General features: G+C 40.1%; 1 protein-coding gene and 1 long non-coding RNA gene across 2 annotated transcripts in view; both read right to left on the bottom strand.

Annotated features, from left to right (window-relative positions):
• Positions 1 to 16,684, bottom strand: part of LOC119894308 (chemokine-like protein TAFA-5) — a 50,555-nt gene extending 33,871 nt beyond the window's left edge. The window contains exon 1 of the mRNA XM_038706990.1: positions 15,950 to 16,684. Within this exon, the coding sequence (XP_038562918.1) occupies positions 15,950 to 16,040 (91 nt within the window). The 5' untranslated portion in view covers positions 16,041 to 16,684. The remainder of the gene's footprint in view (positions 1 to 15,949) is intronic.
• Positions 16,685 to 19,880: 3,196 nt separating this feature from the next.
• On the bottom strand, positions 19,881 to 20,333 carry LOC119894309. The gene is made up of 2 exons (XR_005442897.1): positions 20,187 to 20,333; positions 19,881 to 20,105 (listed from the first exon to the last, which is right to left on the bottom strand). It is a non-coding gene; the product is annotated as an uncharacterized LOC119894309 (long non-coding RNA).
• Positions 20,334 to 20,695: the final 362 nt, after the last annotated feature.

Raw genomic sequence — 20,695 nt, forward strand, 5'->3', positions numbered from 1 at the left:
AGGAAAGATGTTTAGATTTGGAGTTGAAAGTCACTGACTGCTTCGACATTGTGTCCATTCATCTCATTAGTCTTAGGATAAGGTCACCTTCCATTATCAGTGTCTACTGGTCTGAATGAACTTCTCTGTCTTTGGAGGAGATTTATTTAACTTGGGAACTACATTGACTACCTACCTTGAAGATGACGCTAGCGTGCAGACGCAAACGGTTTGAAGAATTACTTTGGACATCTAAAAAAATAACTGATTAATGGAAGGAATCATTGGAGGCTGGCAGTATCAATAATAAAACTTCACTCTTGCAGAGGCTGAATGATGGATGGATGAATGCTGGGTGAAAAGTACTTGGTAAAGAGTCATAGACCGTCCCCTCTTCAGAAAGGGCTGGACCTACAACAAACGGGACTTCAGAGTAAGGAGAACAGAGGGAACAGTTTTCAGAAAGATAGAGGTCAGTTGGAGAGAGTAAGAGAGTCTTTTTAATGCCTGGAATCCACTGACTACGCCACTTTACGGCTGCGCCACAGTTTTGATGTGTCCATAGCCCGGCGTCAAAGTCTGATTTTGATGACATGTTTAGATTTTGTGGATTTGGTAACCGGTGTTTGCATTTTGTGCTTCTACTATGATTAAGTGGGCTACGTAGTTAAAAGGTTTCTTTTTGTGTCTGTTTCAACCGTGTTTATTGTTGTTTTACGATCGGGAGTCTCCACAGGGTGTTTTATTTTGAAAATTGACCTAATTCTCTATGTCGTTCTGTGTCTGACTTCCCGCCTGGTTCAATCTGCTCTGTGTTGCTTGACGCTGCTTGTGGCAAAAACAAAAAAAAAAGTTAGTTGGAGATTAGACAACTGTACTCAAAACTTGTAAAACAATTTCACAGCAAAGAGAAAACAAGAATATAGCCATCTTTCCATTTAATTTTCATTTGAATTTTAAGCAGACTTTTGAAATGGCGCAAAAAAGAAACAAAACAAAACGCGAAATAGGTGCGTTTCCATCAGCTGGTTTGGAGCAAATAAACCGGGCTACAGCAAGCGTAGTTAGGTCAGTAGCTGACTTTACACATGGCTGTAATAAACAAGAAGTATGGGTTGCAAACCACAAACAGAACCAGTCGCATGGACCTGAGGACCATGGATCTGAGAAAAACGGAGGGAGGTCCTCAAGAATGTGTTCCAAGCGGGCAAACTGCTACAAGCCATATCTCAGTGCGTTATAGAAAAATGCGTCCATCAGTCGTGAGATACCTGTTCGCTATCAGAAAAAGTGTTTTCATCTCCCATTTAGCGGATTAACTCTTTTTTGACAAAGGCAAAAAACCACCTCAAGTGAGCATAAAACTTTTTTGCGAAAAAAAGGAAGGAAGGAAGGAAATTAAGTTTTTTTCAAATTTTTCTATTTCCATCAACCTTTTCTAATGCGATGCTTCAAAATGCGCATAAAAATGTTGATGGAAACACGGCTTGTGTTTTGTTTGACAGCCAGTTTCATTGCTCTTTTAGCTCCATTTAGGTTTTACGTACAAAGCAAAACCTTTTTTATATGAATAAAATATCATCAATGTATTTGACACCGCAATTATTTAAATCTTGGTATGTTGTGTTAACTCATGTTTTGAACTGTACAGCCAAAACATATGAGGTCTATGCTTATACTGTTGGATAGGCTGTTAACACTGAATCCCCTGACAGTTTTGTGATAATACAGATTAGCCTAGCATCCTTGTACTATCTTTGCTACCGTCATCTGTCTCATGGCCTTCGCCTCACATAGTCCCCCTGAGACTCTCCAAAAATGATAAATCCTGAACATTTTATTGTAGACAGTCTATGAGCATTCCTGCAGCGTCACTTTTGACAGAACATTTCTATTTCACATACATTCCTGGTAGGTTATCATTCGCTCTGATCATCTATTGTGAATAAACGTCCATCCTCTTAGAAATCATAGAAAAATTACGCTCCTTATAAGTCCAAAACCTGCCAGAGATACATCAAGTTTTCTTCAGTGTCAAAGTAACCCAGTGATAGTTGTCTGTACATCCAGTGTAAACAGGAGCTGCTAAGCTATGGATATTTTTTTGTGTGTGCACATATCGACCAAAAACGACTAATTGCATTAAACTATTTTGTCCCCATGTCCCACTAACAGTTGAATCTAGTCATATGCTACACTGTAATGCACTTTTAACTGGGCATCCCCAAAAGTATTGAGAAGCTTTTTTTCTATCTTTAGTTAAGGGGAAATGTAAGTATTTATGAAATTAGTATAATAATCGTTATTTTACAGTTATTTTACAAAAGGTCAATCTATCTTTCAGCTGTTTTTAAAAAATCTATCCTGTCATTTCTGCAGCTGTAGCTGTTTGAAGTAATGTGTTGAGGTGAAAGGCTTCAGCTGTCAGCCTGAAACATGGTGCAACAGCAACAGCACTCAGAAGCTGAGAGGTTTTGATGTAGTGAGCAGTGTTTTCTGTCAGCAGCGTCTTTGAGAAACATGAATGAAGAAACTGTTGTTGTCTGAGTCATCGCTGCTGTCCATCAGGTGAGTTCAGGAGGATTAATGTCTGTGTGATGAGGAGTGTTTTGCTCTCACGTACGCACAAGCTCCTCCACTTCTACAGGGAAATTACATAATCAAAACGACTTATCAAAACATCAGATGCTTTTCTAAAGTCTGAGAAACTAACCCTGATGATGTTGATGACAGCCGACAAAACACGAGATAAAACACAAGTTACTCAGCTCCTGACTCAAGAAAATTATATTAAAAAACAAAAATTACTCCCACTTCTTCATCTCCAGGGCAGCAACAGGTTCAAGAATCTGATGATTTACAATCAGATCTGTCTGAAAGTGGAAAATTAGAAGCAGCTGGCCTTTGTTCCCTCAGAGAGTCAAATCAACCAATCAAAGCGGCCCACCTGTAGCTCATCAGACAGACGACCACACACCAATCAACAGAAAGGCTGCAATTTATTTAAAGTAAAGCTCTGTGTAGTTTCCTTGTTACCAAATAAAAGGTATGATTACATTCAGTGTTACAAAAACAGATTGTGTGTATCAATGAGGTCAAACAAACATAAGTATTTTAAATCCAAAATGATTTACATCCATGTTTCCCAACTTGCAGTCTTCTTCTTTCCTGTCTTTGTTGGCGTGTTAACCAGTGGTGTAGTCTATGTGATACGCACGTATACGCCGTATACCCACTAGGAACGGTCAAAGATTTCCGTATACCCACTTAAAATAGCGAGATGATAAGTATCAATATTGTTTTGTGGCAGAACTTTCACACGTTCATTCATAAATTCACCCCGTCTGTGTTGCGAAGCACTGAACTGACGTTTGGGGCTTCCGTGGCCTGTGACCGGGATCTGACGTCACCTACCAAACAACAGCACAGCTACCTGGCGGTCACTCTGCGCAAGCAATTCATCTAAAGTAAAAACATTAGAAAATCAGTCTATTCTTACCACCTGCATAGGTGTCATTTACAATGGGGACACTGGGGACATGTCCCCACCACTTTCTGAAAATATTTGTTAAAAATGTTCTGAAAAATAGCTTTCAACAAGAAATGTTAAATAACAAATGATTTTTTGGCAAAATAAGAAATCATGCAACACAGTGTAAACATACACTGACAAAAACAGATCTGCATTATTAAGTAAAATAAAACCAACAATTTACTGATACGACACCTGCTACATGAACTTTGTTCACCTTTGTATATATAAAGACATTTCCACCATAAATTGGTAACAAAAAAATGTCCACATAATGCAATAAATTAAGTGTTTAATACTCAAAATCTTCTGGGGGAGGAGCCCCAGACCCCCCAATCATATATTTCATCAAGGAAAATATTTCTTTAAATATTAAAATATCTTCTAGGCTTGTTATTGTGACCCAAATATTCTGGATTGTCACGTCTTGTATGCCAAGTGTTTTGTCACAACTCTAATCTGAGCCCTTAAATGTCCCCACCACTGTTCAGCACAAAGTGACGCCCTTGCCCACCTGTTACCGTCATAGGCTGTTAAAGTCTTTGCAGTGTTGATCATACATGGCCTAAGCAGTCCTGCACAATGCTCTCTATTCCATGTACATGAACACTGTATATATTAGTGAGTATAGTGGTGCTTATGGGAAGTTGTTCTGGGACGGGTCGCAATGGGACGTGTGAGTATTTGGCTGGAAGGGAAAATTCACAGTATTCTCACTACAAAAAACTAGACTACACCACTGGTGTTACCTGTTATTCAGTGTGTGTGACACCATTGGTCATCATATATTGTGCACTATAAACTGATATAAATGAGCAAATTCAATATACAAATGAAGCAAATTCAGCGAATGAATGGCAGAATCCACCACTAATGATAGAAACTACTATGTAGAGGTAATTACTGAATGTAAATGCATTGAATGGCTCAAGTACATCTTAAGGATTATAACTTTACTTTTAGAAATATATAAATACACCTGTAAATACAATAACTCTACCTCTCTCTAACTACAGCCACAAGGGAAGATAATTTTTAAAAGGCTACTGAGGCTGGTCTTAAAACAGAAAGGTTTAGATGCTGAACCTCCTTTCACACCAGCGAGCTCCAGTTTAAAGGATTGACTTAAAAACTTAGTAGGAAGGGTTCTGTTTGATAAAATCCAGATTAAACAGGTTGAATTTTCTTCTTTAAAACACTAACACTGTTCAGATCTTGGTGTTGAGACTCTGCAATTTTAATGAAGCTCATAATTACACCTGACAGCCTGCATTAACACGACTGCTGCTTTCTGTCTGATGTGCTCTCCCCCTCCTGTTAGCCTCGAGGCTACATGAAAGCTAATAAACTATCTCATCTCTGTCTGAGTGCCGCTGTGATGAGGGTTATCACCTCCCCCTCCTCCTCCTCCTCCTCCTCCTCATTTCTGTATGAATACAGATAGTCAGACCTCTGTAAGCTCTGTGGAATCAGCAGTTTATGTGCTTTCATGTTTATAGGGTCAAAAGTCACAATCTGACAGCAAGTGACACAACACACAGAGGGGAGGACACTATAACCTCCACCACAGTGTAATCATATCTGACACAAAGGTCAAAGGTCAGAGGATGGATGCTAACACACACACACACACACAAAACCACAGAGGAGTGAGAGACTGACCTCTAGGAAAAAAACTAAATTACACTCAGAGGCTCTGACAAGGCAAGAATGTGCAGATACAAAGTCTTTATTCAACTCTGTCTCTTAGAAATTACATTAAAATTCTGCAACAGCAAATATGTTCAGCAAGAGAGAAAAATAAAGCTGGTCAGACTATTTTTTATCATGAGGAAATGTTTTTAATGAACATATCTAACCCTGACACAGCTCAAAAGGGTTTCATGTTTTTCCCTAGGTCAAGTATGGTTCTCTGGGTTAATTTGTTCAAATCTAAAGCTATTATTCTACAGACATGAGAGCGTCTTTTCCCATCAAATTATTTCCCCCAAAATATCCTTTCACATTTAACTGAAACTACCCCCTGTTACTAACCTTTAGCACAGTTCTTTTGCTGCCTAAATCTAACCACACACAGGACTCAGGATGTGAACTCTGGTCTGCTACTTGCTTACTGACCATTAGCAAGTTCGTCAGTCCTCTGAACAAAATGCCAGCTAGGAGTAAAAAGGACTGTGCAGAGAAAATAGAAAGAAGCTCAGAGAGCAATTGTGACTTAATAGTGCCAGCGTGTTCGCCAGTGGCTAACGTGTTAGTGATTCTCTCGCCAGCCGTGGCAGGCTTCAGCATCTGGACACCTGTTTTTAAGAGCCAACCCCATGATGGGGCTGGTTAGCACACAAATCACCTAATTTTAGAAAACATTAACGTACAATAAAACATTTGTATTTATAGCTGAGACCTTAGCCTTTCGTTTGTTGTATTATTCTGAGATAAATTATGCCAGAGAAATACAGTGGAGAGTGAAAAGAGTGCCAACCAACCCTGATCTCCGCTAAACAAGGACGCTGAGAGAAGGTCAGTCTGTATAATGACGTCATACTAAATGGTGCAAGATATTAACTGAACTGAAGACGATTAAGAGGGAGAGACAGCGCCTCAACGAGAGAGAAGGATGTGACCCACGACCGGTTCATCATAGCTTATAATTATGCAGTGCAGTGAGGAAACGCTTCAGAAAGATCTTGACTATATTTGGAGGGCGGGGCCAGTTTCCACTAAAACAGGTGAAACATGGCTATGGTCAATGCTCGCCAAGCAGCCTGGGGAGTAGTCAATGACATCACGAAGCTTATAGAACCAATATTTTCATGAAGATGTGCAGATTAATTTTGCCGTGCCGCTTTACCCTTCAAACTGAAGTCAGCGTGATTATTTATCTGCAGGACCAGTGTCAGCGCTTCGGTGAAACAGCTGCAGTGCGTTTTAAACATAACAGACCGACTTTTCTATTTCAGTGATCCTGAACCCTCTGAGCTGCTGACATCGAGAAGCCCTGGAGCTTTCTGCAATAATTGGGATTCAGCCTACATGTAGATGATGTGAGAGACGCTGCTCGCTAACAGGTAGTATACCATGGAAACCAAGACAGCAGCAGAGCAGCAGCGGGCCTCTGTTTGCTCATTAGCTGCAGCTCCAGCCTTCTTTAGTTCTCCATCTGCTGCAGAACACCAGGATGGAAATACTATTGTTTCTCATTTTCATCAGTCTGAGCAGAGCATGCTGGGAGAAGACGACCGCACAGCACGTTCGCTGTAAACATGATTAAAGAGACACGGCAGCAAAATGTATAATAATACTAATAACAAAATGGAAAACAAAAACACAATTGAAGGAAATCTGATGACTGAGGCACGACGCCGCAGGTCTATTGTGGAGCTGCACATTAAAACTGTTAACGGTTGGACGTCTTTAGTGAATGAAAAACCGTTCACTATGAGCTGCATCAGAGGAGTTCTTAATCAGCGTTTCCCACTTAACTGCACTTCAACACACGCTTATACCATCATCACAAAACATACTACTTTTTGACAGACTGACATAAAATATTCTGTGGATTTTCCTGTTCCAATAATGACCCTTTCCTCTAGCGCCAAACTAAACTAAACCAAAGCTATACTTTTCGGCCACACACACAGAAACTCTGCAGATTTTCCTCCTCTCTCTTCATTTAACACTTATCACATGAAGGTCGTTCGAATCGCTTCTGATGAAAAACATACGCAACCCTTCCTCAAACATGACAGGAGTGGATATTTTGACCTGAATATGAGGCCAAAAGGAGGCTTCACCCTCCTGTGAGCTCAAGAGTTTCTATGATGGGAAATAAATAAGTTGTTAACTGAGGCTGAAAAGCTTAGTGACAACACTCAGGGACCTCTGAGATCCTCAGAACTGAAAAACGCAGTAAACAGCTGATAAGCAAGTTCTTTCACTGAATGAAAGGAAAACATAAAAAGTTCACTGGATCTCTGCTGACTTTCACTTTTCTTTCTGCAGCAGTTTCTATCTCACTTTATTTGTCTGCATCCCACACTTTTAGTATTTTATAACAAATCCTGAGAAACCCTGATGCAAAAAACTAAACCAAAGAGGAATGTTAGTTATTTATCATTTATTTAATTTGTCGTGCACTGAAGCCCACAGGTCCGCGCCTCACTGTGTGCACGTTCTGTGTTTAGTTTGCTGTTTATGCATTCATGTCCAATTTAAAAACAGTGGATCCACAGTTATCTTTAAGCTAATTTGCAGTCACAGTCCCTGAACAGGATGTGCAGCACATAAAACATAAAAAGGTGCAATAAACAGTAATGTGATGCGTTGAGCGGCAGTGAAATTTTAAGCATATGTTTACTTTTTTGTAAAGCCATAATTATCAAGGTAATCTAAAAACTCAAGGTCCACTTAGGTTCCACAATAAGTTCTCTGTATGGTGGTCATGATGACAACTGAGAATCTATCAGCTGATGAAGATTGTGAGTTTCAGCTGATGAAGCTGGTACGTGGACTTTACAAGGTTCCCAAGGTCAAGAATAAATTTGGTGGAAAAATAAAGTTTCCTCAAATTTACTTTTAAAAGGTGGAAACTCTTGTATTGTTCAACTCAAACTTGTCAGATCTGCTTTGTAAACTTGAAAATGTTTTTTCCATCTGCAGGAAAATCTTTATTTATAACTTTATAATTATTATTATTATTCCTTTTTTACAGCAGTAAACTTGCTGTGATGACTTCCTGCCTGCAGGGATTGATTTCCTCCCTCTCGGCGGTAAAACTCTTTTACATCTATTTGACTTTGTGTGTTGGCTGAATGAATCACAGATGAACCTCAGCGTCGTGTTCGCACAAAGCATAAAGACTCGCTCACATTACAGCAGAATAATGAAATTACAGCACGTTGTTTTCTCTGCTCTGACTATGTTTTCTCAATAGCAGCTGACATGTAATCTATTCATGAATGAGAGAGAGGAAGTTAAACTGACATCTGGTTGGTATGAGCTTTTATTATCCGTCATCTTTTTTTTTTTTTTTTTTTAAATTCTCCGCAAATTGAAAATAAGAACAACAATCACAGAGCAGGAAAACTGGAGTCACTGTGTTTGTCCTGAGAGCGAAGAGAGAGGAATAATGATGAGGCTGAAATTGCTTTTGACACGACGCAGCGGCTGTTTGTTGATCCTCTGATGATAGTTAATGAGTTGTTTGCGGCAGGAGGCAAATCCAGAATCCAACATGAGGCTAGACAAAAGTCCCTGAAGCTGAGTTGAAACAAAAATACCACAGAGGACTTTAATACGAGTCAAGGTCGTTACTATTGGGCATGTTTAACACGATGACACGAGATACACTAAAACAGAAAGATTTAAGGCAGACTGTGGGTGCTAATCATCCCCTGACCCATAACCCTGAAATCAATCAAGGTCCGATAACCTCAAAGACGTTTCAGTCCCTTAAATGCATCTTGGAGATTGGGAGTGAGGAACCATGGTGTGTATCTTGTGGAGAAGTTTTTAACAGGACAGTAACACCCCTTCAATAGGAATGTGTTTATTGATTGGTCAGCAGAGCTTTTTATTTGTTTATTCATTGTTTTCTTTAATAGTGCAATACGACATAATTTGTCAAATTAGACAGGCATAGGTGTAACAAAATATACAACAACACAAAAGAGTTGGTACAGATTTTTGTTGCTTTTGTTATTGGAGGAGAAGCAGAACATCTATCAGTCAATCAAAATACACTATATTGACAAAAGTTTTGGGACGACTGCCTTTACATGCACATGAAGGTTGTTAACATCCCATTCTTAATCTGTAGGGTTTAATTTAGAGTTGTCCCGCCCTTTGCAACTATAACAGCTTCAACTCTTCTGGGAAGGCCGTCCACAAGGCTTAGGAGTGTGTTCATGGGAATTTTTGACCATTCTTCTAGAAGGGCATTTGTGAGGTCAAGCACAGATGTTGGACAAGAAGGCCTGGCTCGCAGTCTCTGCTCTAGTTCATCCCAAAGGTGTTCTGTTGGGTTGGGGTCAGGACTCTGTGCAGGCCAGTCAGGTTCTCCACACCAAACTCGCTCATCCATGTCTTTATGGACCTTGCTTTGTGCACTGGTGTGCAGTCATGTTGGAACACGGAGGGGCCATCCCCAAACTGTTTCCGCAAAGTTGGGAGCATGAAGTTGTCCAAAATGTCTTGGTATGCTGAAGCATTAACAGGTCCTTTCATTGGAAATAAGCCAAACCTCTGAAAAACAACCCCACACCATAATCCCCACTCCACCAAACTTTACACTTGGCACAATGAAGTCAGGCAAACCTATCATCATCATAAATACATAAATAAAAACTATTTCACAAGAAGAACTGGTGAGACAGTAAAAATAATGTCTGGCTACTGTAGGAACTGTACTTCTAATATTATTTTTACTGCATAATTGCAAATGTATTCTTATTTATGTTTACTAAGACATGTGTGTAAACTGAATCTTGACTGAATCATAACAAGACTGAGTCATATTTTTTTATTCCAAGTTCATGTTGGCTCTTTTGTGAGGTTTCTCCAAATATTTGTGCACCACAGCTGCACAGTTATTATTACCTCTATAATATCTCAAAAGTATCAGACTAACTGCAGCTGCAGCTTTTCACAACCTAATTTATCCGCTCTGTTTGGAGGAGTGAAGGCAACTGAGGGGAGGAAGGAACCTCTGAATGGTAAGCAACCCCTGTAAAGGTTACGGGGTCCAAAATTCAATTTGGAAACCAACATTTAAGACTTAACTTCAATGTCATAACAAAGTTCACCTGAAATTCACATTCAAATACAAAAAATTGTTGCATAGTGTGGATTTATATATATAAAAAAAAGAAGAGATGTGCATTTTCAGATTCTACATAATATTTATCACCCTTTATCATTTTTAAGAGAGCTGTAGGCACATGTGCTAAAACTAGATTTAAATTTAACATTAAGTCTTTGAGTCTCATATGAATTGTTAGGTCTTTTACTTACAGCGTGAATATGATTGGATGTTACTGGCCACACAGCTGTGAATGAGCCAATCACTGTGAAGCCTGATGCAAATCAGTCAATACAAGTGTGACCTTTAATGGAGCCATTTCTGACAGACAGATGACAAATTGCGTTCGGGCTGAGATTTAAATCTTTACTCTGTCTCTCGTGTACGACAAAAACAATAAAAGTCCTTCTCCTCTGTGAGCGTTTGAAGCAGAAAAGCTTGGCAGTTGCTTCTGACTCATCATATGCAGATGTTTCAGATCGTCAGTGCTGCTGCAGAAAGAAGAAAATTATAAAGCAGCTGCTGATTAAAATGCAACAGTCAGCACTTAATTAGACTCAGCAGAGCAGGTTGGGGTTTCCTGAGAGGCTGCAGAGACTTTTATTTTGAAAAGAGATGAGGTCTGTTAGAGTCCGCACTGATTCGATCCATCCATCTTTTTAGGGTTTAAGGTAGAGGTAAAACACATTTCCACTCCCAAGTTGTCACATATACTTAGTCAAGACCCTTTGGTGTTGCTTTTTAATGCACTGTCGCAGTTTGGTTATGTTTAGGCAATAAAACTACATGGTTATGTTTAGTTTAAGTTAAGTTGCATGAATTAAGTTATGTAACTGAAGTTAGTTACGTAAATTATGTACTTTATGTAGCTTAAAGCTTGGATAGGCAACTTTGGAGAAACTAGCAAGACATAGCCGCATTTTGAAAGTATCAAACTCAAACAAATCCCTCAACTCTCCCTTCAGGCTTCCCTCCAAATCCAACTCCCCCAAAAACCATTTGCACGCGCAAATGAAATCATTGCAAATAAAATCATGCTTATTAAAGTCCAGGTTTTTTTTTTCCTGTGTCAGAGCATTTGATTTATTCATTGCTGTCGGGATGTAAAGAGAATTTCAACAAATCATTGCCCCAGCATCAAGTTAAAAAGAGTCAATGCTATTTGTTGCACACGGGAAACGAACACCAGTCCTCCAATCCTCCCAATGTGGACTTTAGAGTTTATTATACTAGGCCTTCTTGTAGCGTTGACAGTTATGCTAAAAGGGTACCCAGTGCGTTAAAAAGTGTGTGATACCAAGGGTCTTTACCGAGTGTATGTGAAGACTTGAGAAGGTCAGGTGGTTAAAAATACCAACAAACAAACAATGGTAGACGTTGTCAGTCAGTTAGTGACGTTGACATCAAGTCTCTGAATGTTTCCCCTGATTCCAAATTTTATTTCTGACTTTTCTGAAGGTAAAGTCGGTCCCTGGGTTCAGCCAGTGTTTACTGTGTAGTTGTTGATGCAGACACTCCACTGCGAATGGCTCAGGCCCATCCTACATCCAAGGTCACGCCATACAACGATCTTCTACTGCCAATCGGCTTGCTCCCTCATCATGGGGAGGGGGAGTCCTGGCTCTGCAGTGGTGGAACAAGCTCCCCGTTGACATCAGGACAGCAGAAACTCTACACATCTACCATGACAGTCAGAAAACTCACCTTATGTCTATCTCTAAATGGAGCACTGGAAGCAGCTCGGCATTTTTTATGTAGTTGATGTGGTTCATGTCATTTGTAGGCTTTGGATAGAATCATCAGCTACAAAACTGTAATGCCTTTGTAAGCCGAGGGGGTTAGGACATTTATCGTTGTGCAGTTGGGGTGTGACTTAAATTTTTTAAAATAGCTTCGTCAGTCATGCTCTGTTGAATCACTCACTGACGTTACTCCTCCAGAAGAATTTATTCAAATCCAATTACACCCTCTGCAGCTTTTTGCTCCGTTAATTTCTGTTTGTGTTGTTTTTTTTCTTCTCATCAGCGGCGTGTTCATAATTCCCATGAATATATGCTCAACTTAATGGAGCACTGAGAATTAATTTGGACTAGGAAGGCTCCTTAGGTAAGCTTTCTACACCGCAGGCACAACAGTCTATGTGCTGCATAATAGGCTTGTTTCCAGGATCTAAATGAGCTTTATGAGCGGGCAGAGAAAAGAAAAGAGAAACTCAGTAAACAGAGAGCGTGAGGGAATTAATTTCATTCTGCAGTTTGTGCTCATTAAAGCTTTTCACACTGAGATGATCAATGAAGAAAAGATGACAACAGACACCAGCCCCTAAAGCTGATTCTTTATGTTCTTTAAAAGGGTTTATTTGATTTCCCATTTGGGATTTTTAACTACTATACTGTATATTCCAGTATGTATGAAAACATGCCTGTATGTGTAATATAAACAGAAATATGATGAACCATTAATTATATTTGATAACTGATCGGATACTTCACCTGTTTAACCCAATGATGTAATATAAACCGACAGACCTCATCTCTCTTCAAAATAAGATTCACTGTAGCATCACAGGAAACCCCAACCTGCTCCGCTGAGTCTATTCAAGGGCTGACTTTTGAATTTCAATAAACATCTGCTGGATTTTATGATTGTCTTCTTTCTGGAGCGCTGATGATCTGAAACATCAGCATACGAGGAGTCAGCTGCCAGACAAAAACTGCTGAGTTTCTCCTTAAGACTCTCGGAGAGCAGAAGGACTTTTACTGTTTGTGTTGTACACCACAGGCGAAGTGAAGCTTTAAATCTCAACCTGAACATCGCTTGTCATCTGCGTGTCAGGACCGAATCAGTGACTTTTTGAAAGAAAATCTAATTTTGGACAGAGTGTAAACAAACTCCCAATTTTATCATATTTCACCACCAAGTATGAAGGTGATGATTAGTTCAAGCTGTCAGCCGACCCTGTCTCCTAGAAATTACATTCGCTTGCAAATAATTTGCAACAGCGAGTATGTTTTGAGGGAAACGTAATGGCGACCGGATATGTTTGATAACGAATGTATATGTTTACTGACATATTTAATGTCTTTTGTTTTTTAAAAGATATTTTTTGCCTTTATTTGAGAGGACAGTGGATAGAATGAGTAAAGAGGGAGGCTAGATTCGAACCCGGGACACTGCAGTAAGGACTGAGCCTTGTTCATTCTCTGGCACCCTGACATGCTTCATTACTTGGTGAATATGGTTATGTTTAAGCACTGGCAGCACTTGGTAAAGGTTGGTAAAGGGAAAATCTGGTTTTATACAAAATGTTTTGGGGCTCTTGCTGAAACGATAATGCTGTTGTTCTTCTTTGGTGTTTTGCGGATGGTTGCTTTCGATTTTTAAGTTTCGATAAGTAGGCAGATCTTGAACACTTTAATGATCAGACTAATGAGACTTCAAAAGACTTAAAAGAGAGATTTAGTACTTTAGCGATTCATTTAGGTTGTCACTTGCACGGTTGTACTTGTGAGAGGCAGACTGAAAAAAACAAATATCCTGAAAATAAGTCCCTACTACTGTACGTGACAAGCTCAAAAAATAGAGTCCTACATTTCCCGTAATGCAACTAGACAGTATCTGTTATGAATTTGAAGTCTCCAAGGCCAAACTGAGATAACCCTTATGGGATTACTATGACTTCATCAGGGTTAGCCGCCTTGTAAATGTATTAAAGGTGTGTAATATTTAGGAGGATCTATTGACAGAAATGCAATATAATATCCACAACTTACATAATGAACGATAATATTTTTATTACCTTAGAATGAGCCATTTCTATCTACACACACCTCTTACATGGACGTCGCATGTTGCAGCGTCATGTTTCTACAGTAGCCCAAATGGACAAACGGCTCTACAGAGCGTGTTTTGTCACTACGTTGTATACGTAATAAGAAGAACAAGTAATTAAAATATGCATGTATAAATACTTGAATATTAAAGCTATCTGTCAATATTCTGGATGGTTTGATTTAGACACTACTGGAGTTAATGTCCTGGAATATTAACACAAGCCAACACTTCGTTGTCAGTTTTATAGCTAGGAAACGTTAACGTGCATTTAACCTCAACCATGCCATAGTACTTTGTTACAAGGAAAGTGGTTCTGGTTTTGAACTGATTTTAACTCTGAGTTCTTACTTGAACTTGAGTTAAAGTAAGAACCTTCTGAAAAGTGATGCCAATGCGGAAGTCTCTTAAACTGGCATTCTTTGTAATGGCCACCAGGGGGCGACTAGCCCTAAATTCACAGGGGACTTTGAGTTTATGGCTGTTAAATATGTATTTATTTGGTTTTATGTCATGTTTTCTCTCAATAGCCTGCTGTAACACAGCAACACCACATCTAGCAAGTTAATGTTGCTTTGTGCAGAGCTTCCACCACTCACAAATGTCCACGTTGACTTACTTAGTGAAAAATCTATTTTAGTGTGCGTCTTTGTGTGTGGAGCTAGTGACTTCCAAAAGTTTTTTTGTAGTTTTTTGTAGTTTTACAATAAAAATGTGAATCTTGGATATTTTAGCTTTGTGTAAGAGATTGACGGAAGGACCTGCATCTCCTCGTGGTATTTCTGACGGAAGATAGGCCTATTGTTTTAAAAGTGATCGGAAATATATAATAGCTTGCCTACCTGTGTAGTATGTGACATGTGGATGTGAACATTAACTATGTGCTGGTCACTGTAATTACTGAACTAAATGTGAATTCCACATTGTTAGTTTTGTATGATGATGCTTTAATTTGGGGGCAAAAGAGAAATGCTTTGGTAGGCTAATTAGTTATGAATGAGTGGTTGCTGGTTTGAGTAAATGAGGAAGGACTTGTGTGTCTATTCACAGATATTCATAAATTAATCATTAACTAATAATTCATTAATATCCCCCAGTCTGTTACTCATCATTTTCGACTATATGGTCCTGGATTTGGAGTTATTCAGGAACTACTTATTAATATCAAGTCATTATCAGACATCTGACATTTTACAGAATAAACAATTCAATATACTGAAAGGTATGTATTTATTAATCTATAATGAAAGTTAGTTGCAGCTCTACATTTATTTCTAGTTTATTTGTTTTCCTTCTTTGCAAATGGTTTTCATTTGTCAATCAAATACAACAAATTTGAGAGAGCAGGCGTCAGTGTGTATGTGTGTGTGAGTGTGCACGGTGAAAGAGAGAGAGTCAGGTAGAGAGGTAGAGTCACAGTGCCTCCTCTATCATCTGTCTCCAATCTTTCTGGATTCTTCCAGTAAAAACCAGCGGACCTTGCTGGAGTTCAGCCCTCCTCCTGATCGGCCCGGCCGGTTCGGCCAGAGCCCAATACTGTTTGTTACTGATTTTGCTGCTGTTTTGTCTGTTCTCCATCTCCTGCCTTTTTTTGTCATATCACCATCCACTGCTGCGCACACAGACGGGACGACAGGTGCGCAAAACACCTAGGACTGCGCGCACACAGATCCTCAGATTAACGTCAAAAAAAAACAACCCTGAATAGATTTGATTTTAGGCATGTTGACACTCAGTTTGACCTTACACACAGACACACACACACGCACACACACCATCCCAAAGTCTGTGACCAGACTACAGAGCCGTACCTTCTCTCAGGATCTGGTTGTGGATGACCAGGAGGAAGAGGAAGCAGACCGCAGCGGCAGTCAGAGCCCAGGCCAGCCGGAGGAGCTGCATGAGGGAGAGCCGCGAGCGCAGGGGTAACCAAAAAGTCCAAACTGTGATTATCCGCAGGCTCACTGCGCCACATCCATCCCGATCTGACCCAGAGGAGGACGGAGGCGAGAGATGACTGGCATCTCCGGGATATAAATCAACGCACGAGCCTGAAGTGACAAATCCAGAGTGGCCAGATTTTAAGGAGCAGAGAGGTTTTTGTTTTCCCTCCCAGGACTCTCTGGGAGAAACTGCCTGGGTTCTCGCTGCGCTCCTCCGGCGCCTCACGGTGCGCAGCGGCGGCCGGCAGCAGCAGCAGATGCCTGGGGCGATGCCCTCCACCACAGCATGTTCATCAAAACACAAGATCTTCACCGAATATTAAGTTTTCCGCCTCCAACTTACAGCTCTCTGCGCTTCGGATCCACCAGGAGACTTCCTCCGCTCGTCCGCGTAAATTCCCCAAAAAGTGGAAAAACCGACACCGCGCCCGGTTGAAGCTGCTCAGCGGGCATGTTGCACGTTTCCCCGCCGGGTCTGTCACTCCACGGACCGACTGTTCGGTGCCCGACTTGTGGTGAAGAGTTGAGGAAGAAGAGGAGGAGAAAGAGGAGAAGGTGCAGCTGCTGCCTCAGGGTCTGAAGATCCGCCGCGATCTGCTGCGTCCACACCGACTCTCTCTCTCTCTCTCTCTCTCTCTCTCTGTCTCTCTCTCTCTCTCCCCCTCTCTCTCTGTCTCTCTCTAATCACGGACTGACGTCACGCCGCTTACAATAACGTGTGTCAAAACCGTCCACAAGCTGTAAGACACCGAGACTGATGCGCTACAGAAAAGGCTGAAAGGGGCAGCCTGGTGTGGTTTACAAAGCCTTATAAGTTGTAATTAATAGTTAATTAATAGAGCTGATTTACTGATGCTTCACGAGTCAGTTTAATACGTTTTACATGGACAGTAAAAAGTGGTTTAACTGTTTAACCACTGAACTGATGCCTAGAATTGTTTTAAAAACACTTTACAACGCATTAAAACTTGATGGCTTAGCATTATTTGCCTACCATGAATTAGCCTATGAAAACACCAGCCAGGGATTTTCCAAACCTGGCAACCCAAAGAAATTGTTCTTATTGGGGCTGCAACTAAATGATTTTTCATTATCCATTAATCTGCTGATTATGTTTTATTTTTATTTTTTAATTCTGATTTTATTTCCCCTCTTGCCTAATGAAATGTTTTAATCCTGGTTCAATCATGTACAGCACTTTGTAATTTTGTTTTGAAGGTTGTTTTGAAAGTTCTGTATATATATTTTATAAAACAATTTGCCAATTCTTCGTCAAATATTTTGCAGTTTTGCTAAAAATGATTAATCAAGATTTATCAAAATAGTTTCAGACTAATATTCTGTTGATCGACTAATCAATCATCACATCTAACTTCTGTGCAAATTTGTAGCGGTGGAATGTAAACTAAGTACATTTACTCAAGTACTGTGCATGAGTACAAATTTGAAGTTGTACTTTACTTGAGTATTTCCTCATACCTCTACTCCACCACAATTCAGAGGAAAATATCATACTTTTTACTCCACTACATTTATATGACAGCTTTAGGTACTTTTTACAGATTCAGATTAATAATACAAAATATAACTAATATTCAACAACAATCAACTGATAGATTAAATTGTGATTTATAGATCAAGCTACCTGAAAGTACAGTATATAAAGTTGTTAAAATTATCTCCACTGTTACCTGCGACAACTTTAGTGACACTAAGTAATTTTAATCCAATACTTCTGTACTTTTACTTAAATTATTGGATTTTCAGGACTACTACTTTTACTCAAATAGAGTACTTATTTCACCACTGCAAAATTTTGTGTGCAAGTTCTTATTTTATAGGCACAAGTCTTTTTGCGAAGTGTTGTACTTACCCCACGTACAAACTTCTACTGCTGCTTTTTCCATCATGAAAAAGCAACACGTCTGGATTTAAACCAGAAGGGTTTTGTCAGATATAATCCTCCTTCATAAGAATGTTTCTGTGAACAGTCTGTGCTGTTGTCACATGGATCCGCAGTTGTTGGCGAGCAGCCCTGACTACATGAATTATTGCAGTAATCTACCAGCCAACAACTATTTTTATTTTTTCCATGAACTCAGATGTTGTTGTGATCCAAGTCTACAATCTGCTGATCTTTATATTATGCTCTATGTTTTATTTACCATAATGGTGTATATTATTTAGAGCTTCTATAAAAACTGAAGCTGCAGTCGACACAGAATCTGAAATGATACAAAAATGTCCTTTCCATTAAGCCAAATTACTTCTAATAACACATTTGTTATGTATCTACGAATATGTCAAATTATATATCTTCACTTGCAGTATTTTGGCATAGCCTATTTCTGGTTATAAAACTTTATTGATCCCCAGCGCAAGGACAGAATTATTACAGACTAATAGAGAAGTAAAATAAATACATAATAATAATAATAATAATCAGAAGAAGAAGTAGAAAAAGTAATACATAAGCAATTCAAGACTACAGGGTAAAGTGAAAGTGACAGTTTAAATGGTTTAAAAACACATGCAGACAATAACACAAATATCTTGACTGTTCTCCTTTTTTACTCAGTAAGAACTAAATATGCAGGCTGGAATATAAATTGTACTGACACTTCTACCAGTTTAACTTTTCCAACAAACCTCTAAACACTCCCAGTACCCTTAAAAACCTAGTGTTTACAAAAATGCAAGTATAATTTACTTCTCATTTTCTCTAAAGTGCTCACTTGTCTATTTTCTTCTATTGTACCTACATTTAAGTAGCAGTAAGAACCAGTATGTAATGTATTGGTACTGAACCAAATGACACTGTAAATATTATAATACATTGTATACCTGTTGGGCTCAGTGGAAGGATGTTCTGTATGTAATTAAAGAATCTTCTCATTTCTTGAGCACACAATCCTTTAAAAAAAAAAAAAAACTTTACCTAAAAATTTCAAGCAGCAATATTTGTCCTCCGCGTTGGTTGTTGGTTGTTGATGGTTGATGGAGGCGTTTGATGATGACAGCAACAGCAGCAGTGTGTCTCTCCTCTCTGAATGAATCCATCTGGCTGATTGATCGTTCAGCTTTAGAGGCTCCAGGTTACGTTCAAACTCTTATCAAAGGTCTCAGCAGCTCTTGTCTGTCAGACGGACTCCATCACCGCTGCCCTCCTGCTCTGACGGGGATCTGTCTCCGTCAGGTCCTGCTCTCTGGGCCTCTGGCAGCTGTGATTATTGCTGATGTTTTCCTGCCATCGATTACCTTTCCACAGAAGCATCAGTCAGTGGCTGGAGGGTTCGTTTGAGAAGCTACCGGAGAGAGAGAGATCAACGCAAATGCTGTCAGGACTCATCTGGCATCTGTAACGGCACAGGAAATGAAAACTGTCTGACAGGATGGAAAGTCGGGAGGAGATGAAGATGGTTCAGTCAAAACAAAAAAGGTCTGGAAGGAACACCTAACGCACACCTGTGACCACAAACTCTGTCAACTTACCTAAAGAGTACTTAAAGCAACAGTCTTGATATGTACAGATCGATTTCCAATTTGCATTATCAATTGGAGCAGGCACAAATGTCTCTGGATGCAATAGGAGATCTCCATCCATCCATCCATCCATCCATCCTCAACCGCTTATCGACGTACAGGGTCGCGGGGGGGCTGGAGCCAATACCAGCTGACATCGGGCAAAAGGCGGGGTACACCTTCTTTTTTAGAGAAAATTTAGCGCCCACTTTGTTTAATACTGACGTAATTGTCAGGGATTTTGTGGCTCAGAACCCAGATGTAACAAGAACACAGCTCAGGAGGATATTCACACAGTTTATTGAACACAAGATATGGTTAGACAGGCTTGATGCTGGGGAGAAGGTTCCTCCGGTGTGGCATTGGGTGGCAGGTAAGTGCGAGGCCATGGCCAGGCGGGTAACAGGGCTGACAGAGAAGTGAGTCTGCGGTGGGGAAATCTCCAGCCAGGCGTCCTCCGTGACAGAACGGCACGGGAGCAAAGCAGGGTCTCCAACAAACACTAAAGCAGGGCACAGGAAAACAGAGTCAACACTGGTACAGAGTAACAGGAGGCAGGTGAAAATGGTCATAGTGTACCTACAAACTAGAATCAATAATCCAGCGGGGAACTGAGGAGATGGCAGGGTATATAAGCCAGTCCTGATGATCACAGGAGACAGGTGTATGAAACGCAGATTGCCTGCAGCTGGGGGGAAACGACCAGTGTTCCAGAGATGCAGCCCACAACTCCGCCCTGAGGGAGAGGGAGGAAAAGACGAGACACCACATGTAGACAGACAAAAACTAAAACCCACCAGGCACCTCTCACACGCTCAAATGACTACTTGAGTTTTGTTGTCACGTAACAGACGCCAGGCTGGGTCTGGTACAGAATTAAATCATAGTCATAGCGAGCGCAATTAAAACATTTCCAACATATTGAGATCTCTGGGTTGGCGATTGGTTGACTCCTCCTGTCCACAAGTCAAATTGTCCTAGGGCAAGATACTGAACCCTAAGTTGCTCTCGATGGGCAGATCAGTGCCATCAGTGTGTGTGAATGGATGAATGAGGGGTCAATTGTAAAGCGCTTTGTCAGTTGAGGTAGAA

The sequence above is a fragment of the Micropterus salmoides genome, unplaced genomic scaffold, assembly GCF_014851395.1.
Source record: "Micropterus salmoides isolate LMB-PRFRI ecotype aquatic unplaced genomic scaffold, ASM1485139v1 Ms_hic_scaffold_8, whole genome shotgun sequence".
Taxonomy (NCBI): domain Eukaryota; kingdom Metazoa; phylum Chordata; class Actinopteri; order Centrarchiformes; family Centrarchidae; genus Micropterus; species Micropterus salmoides.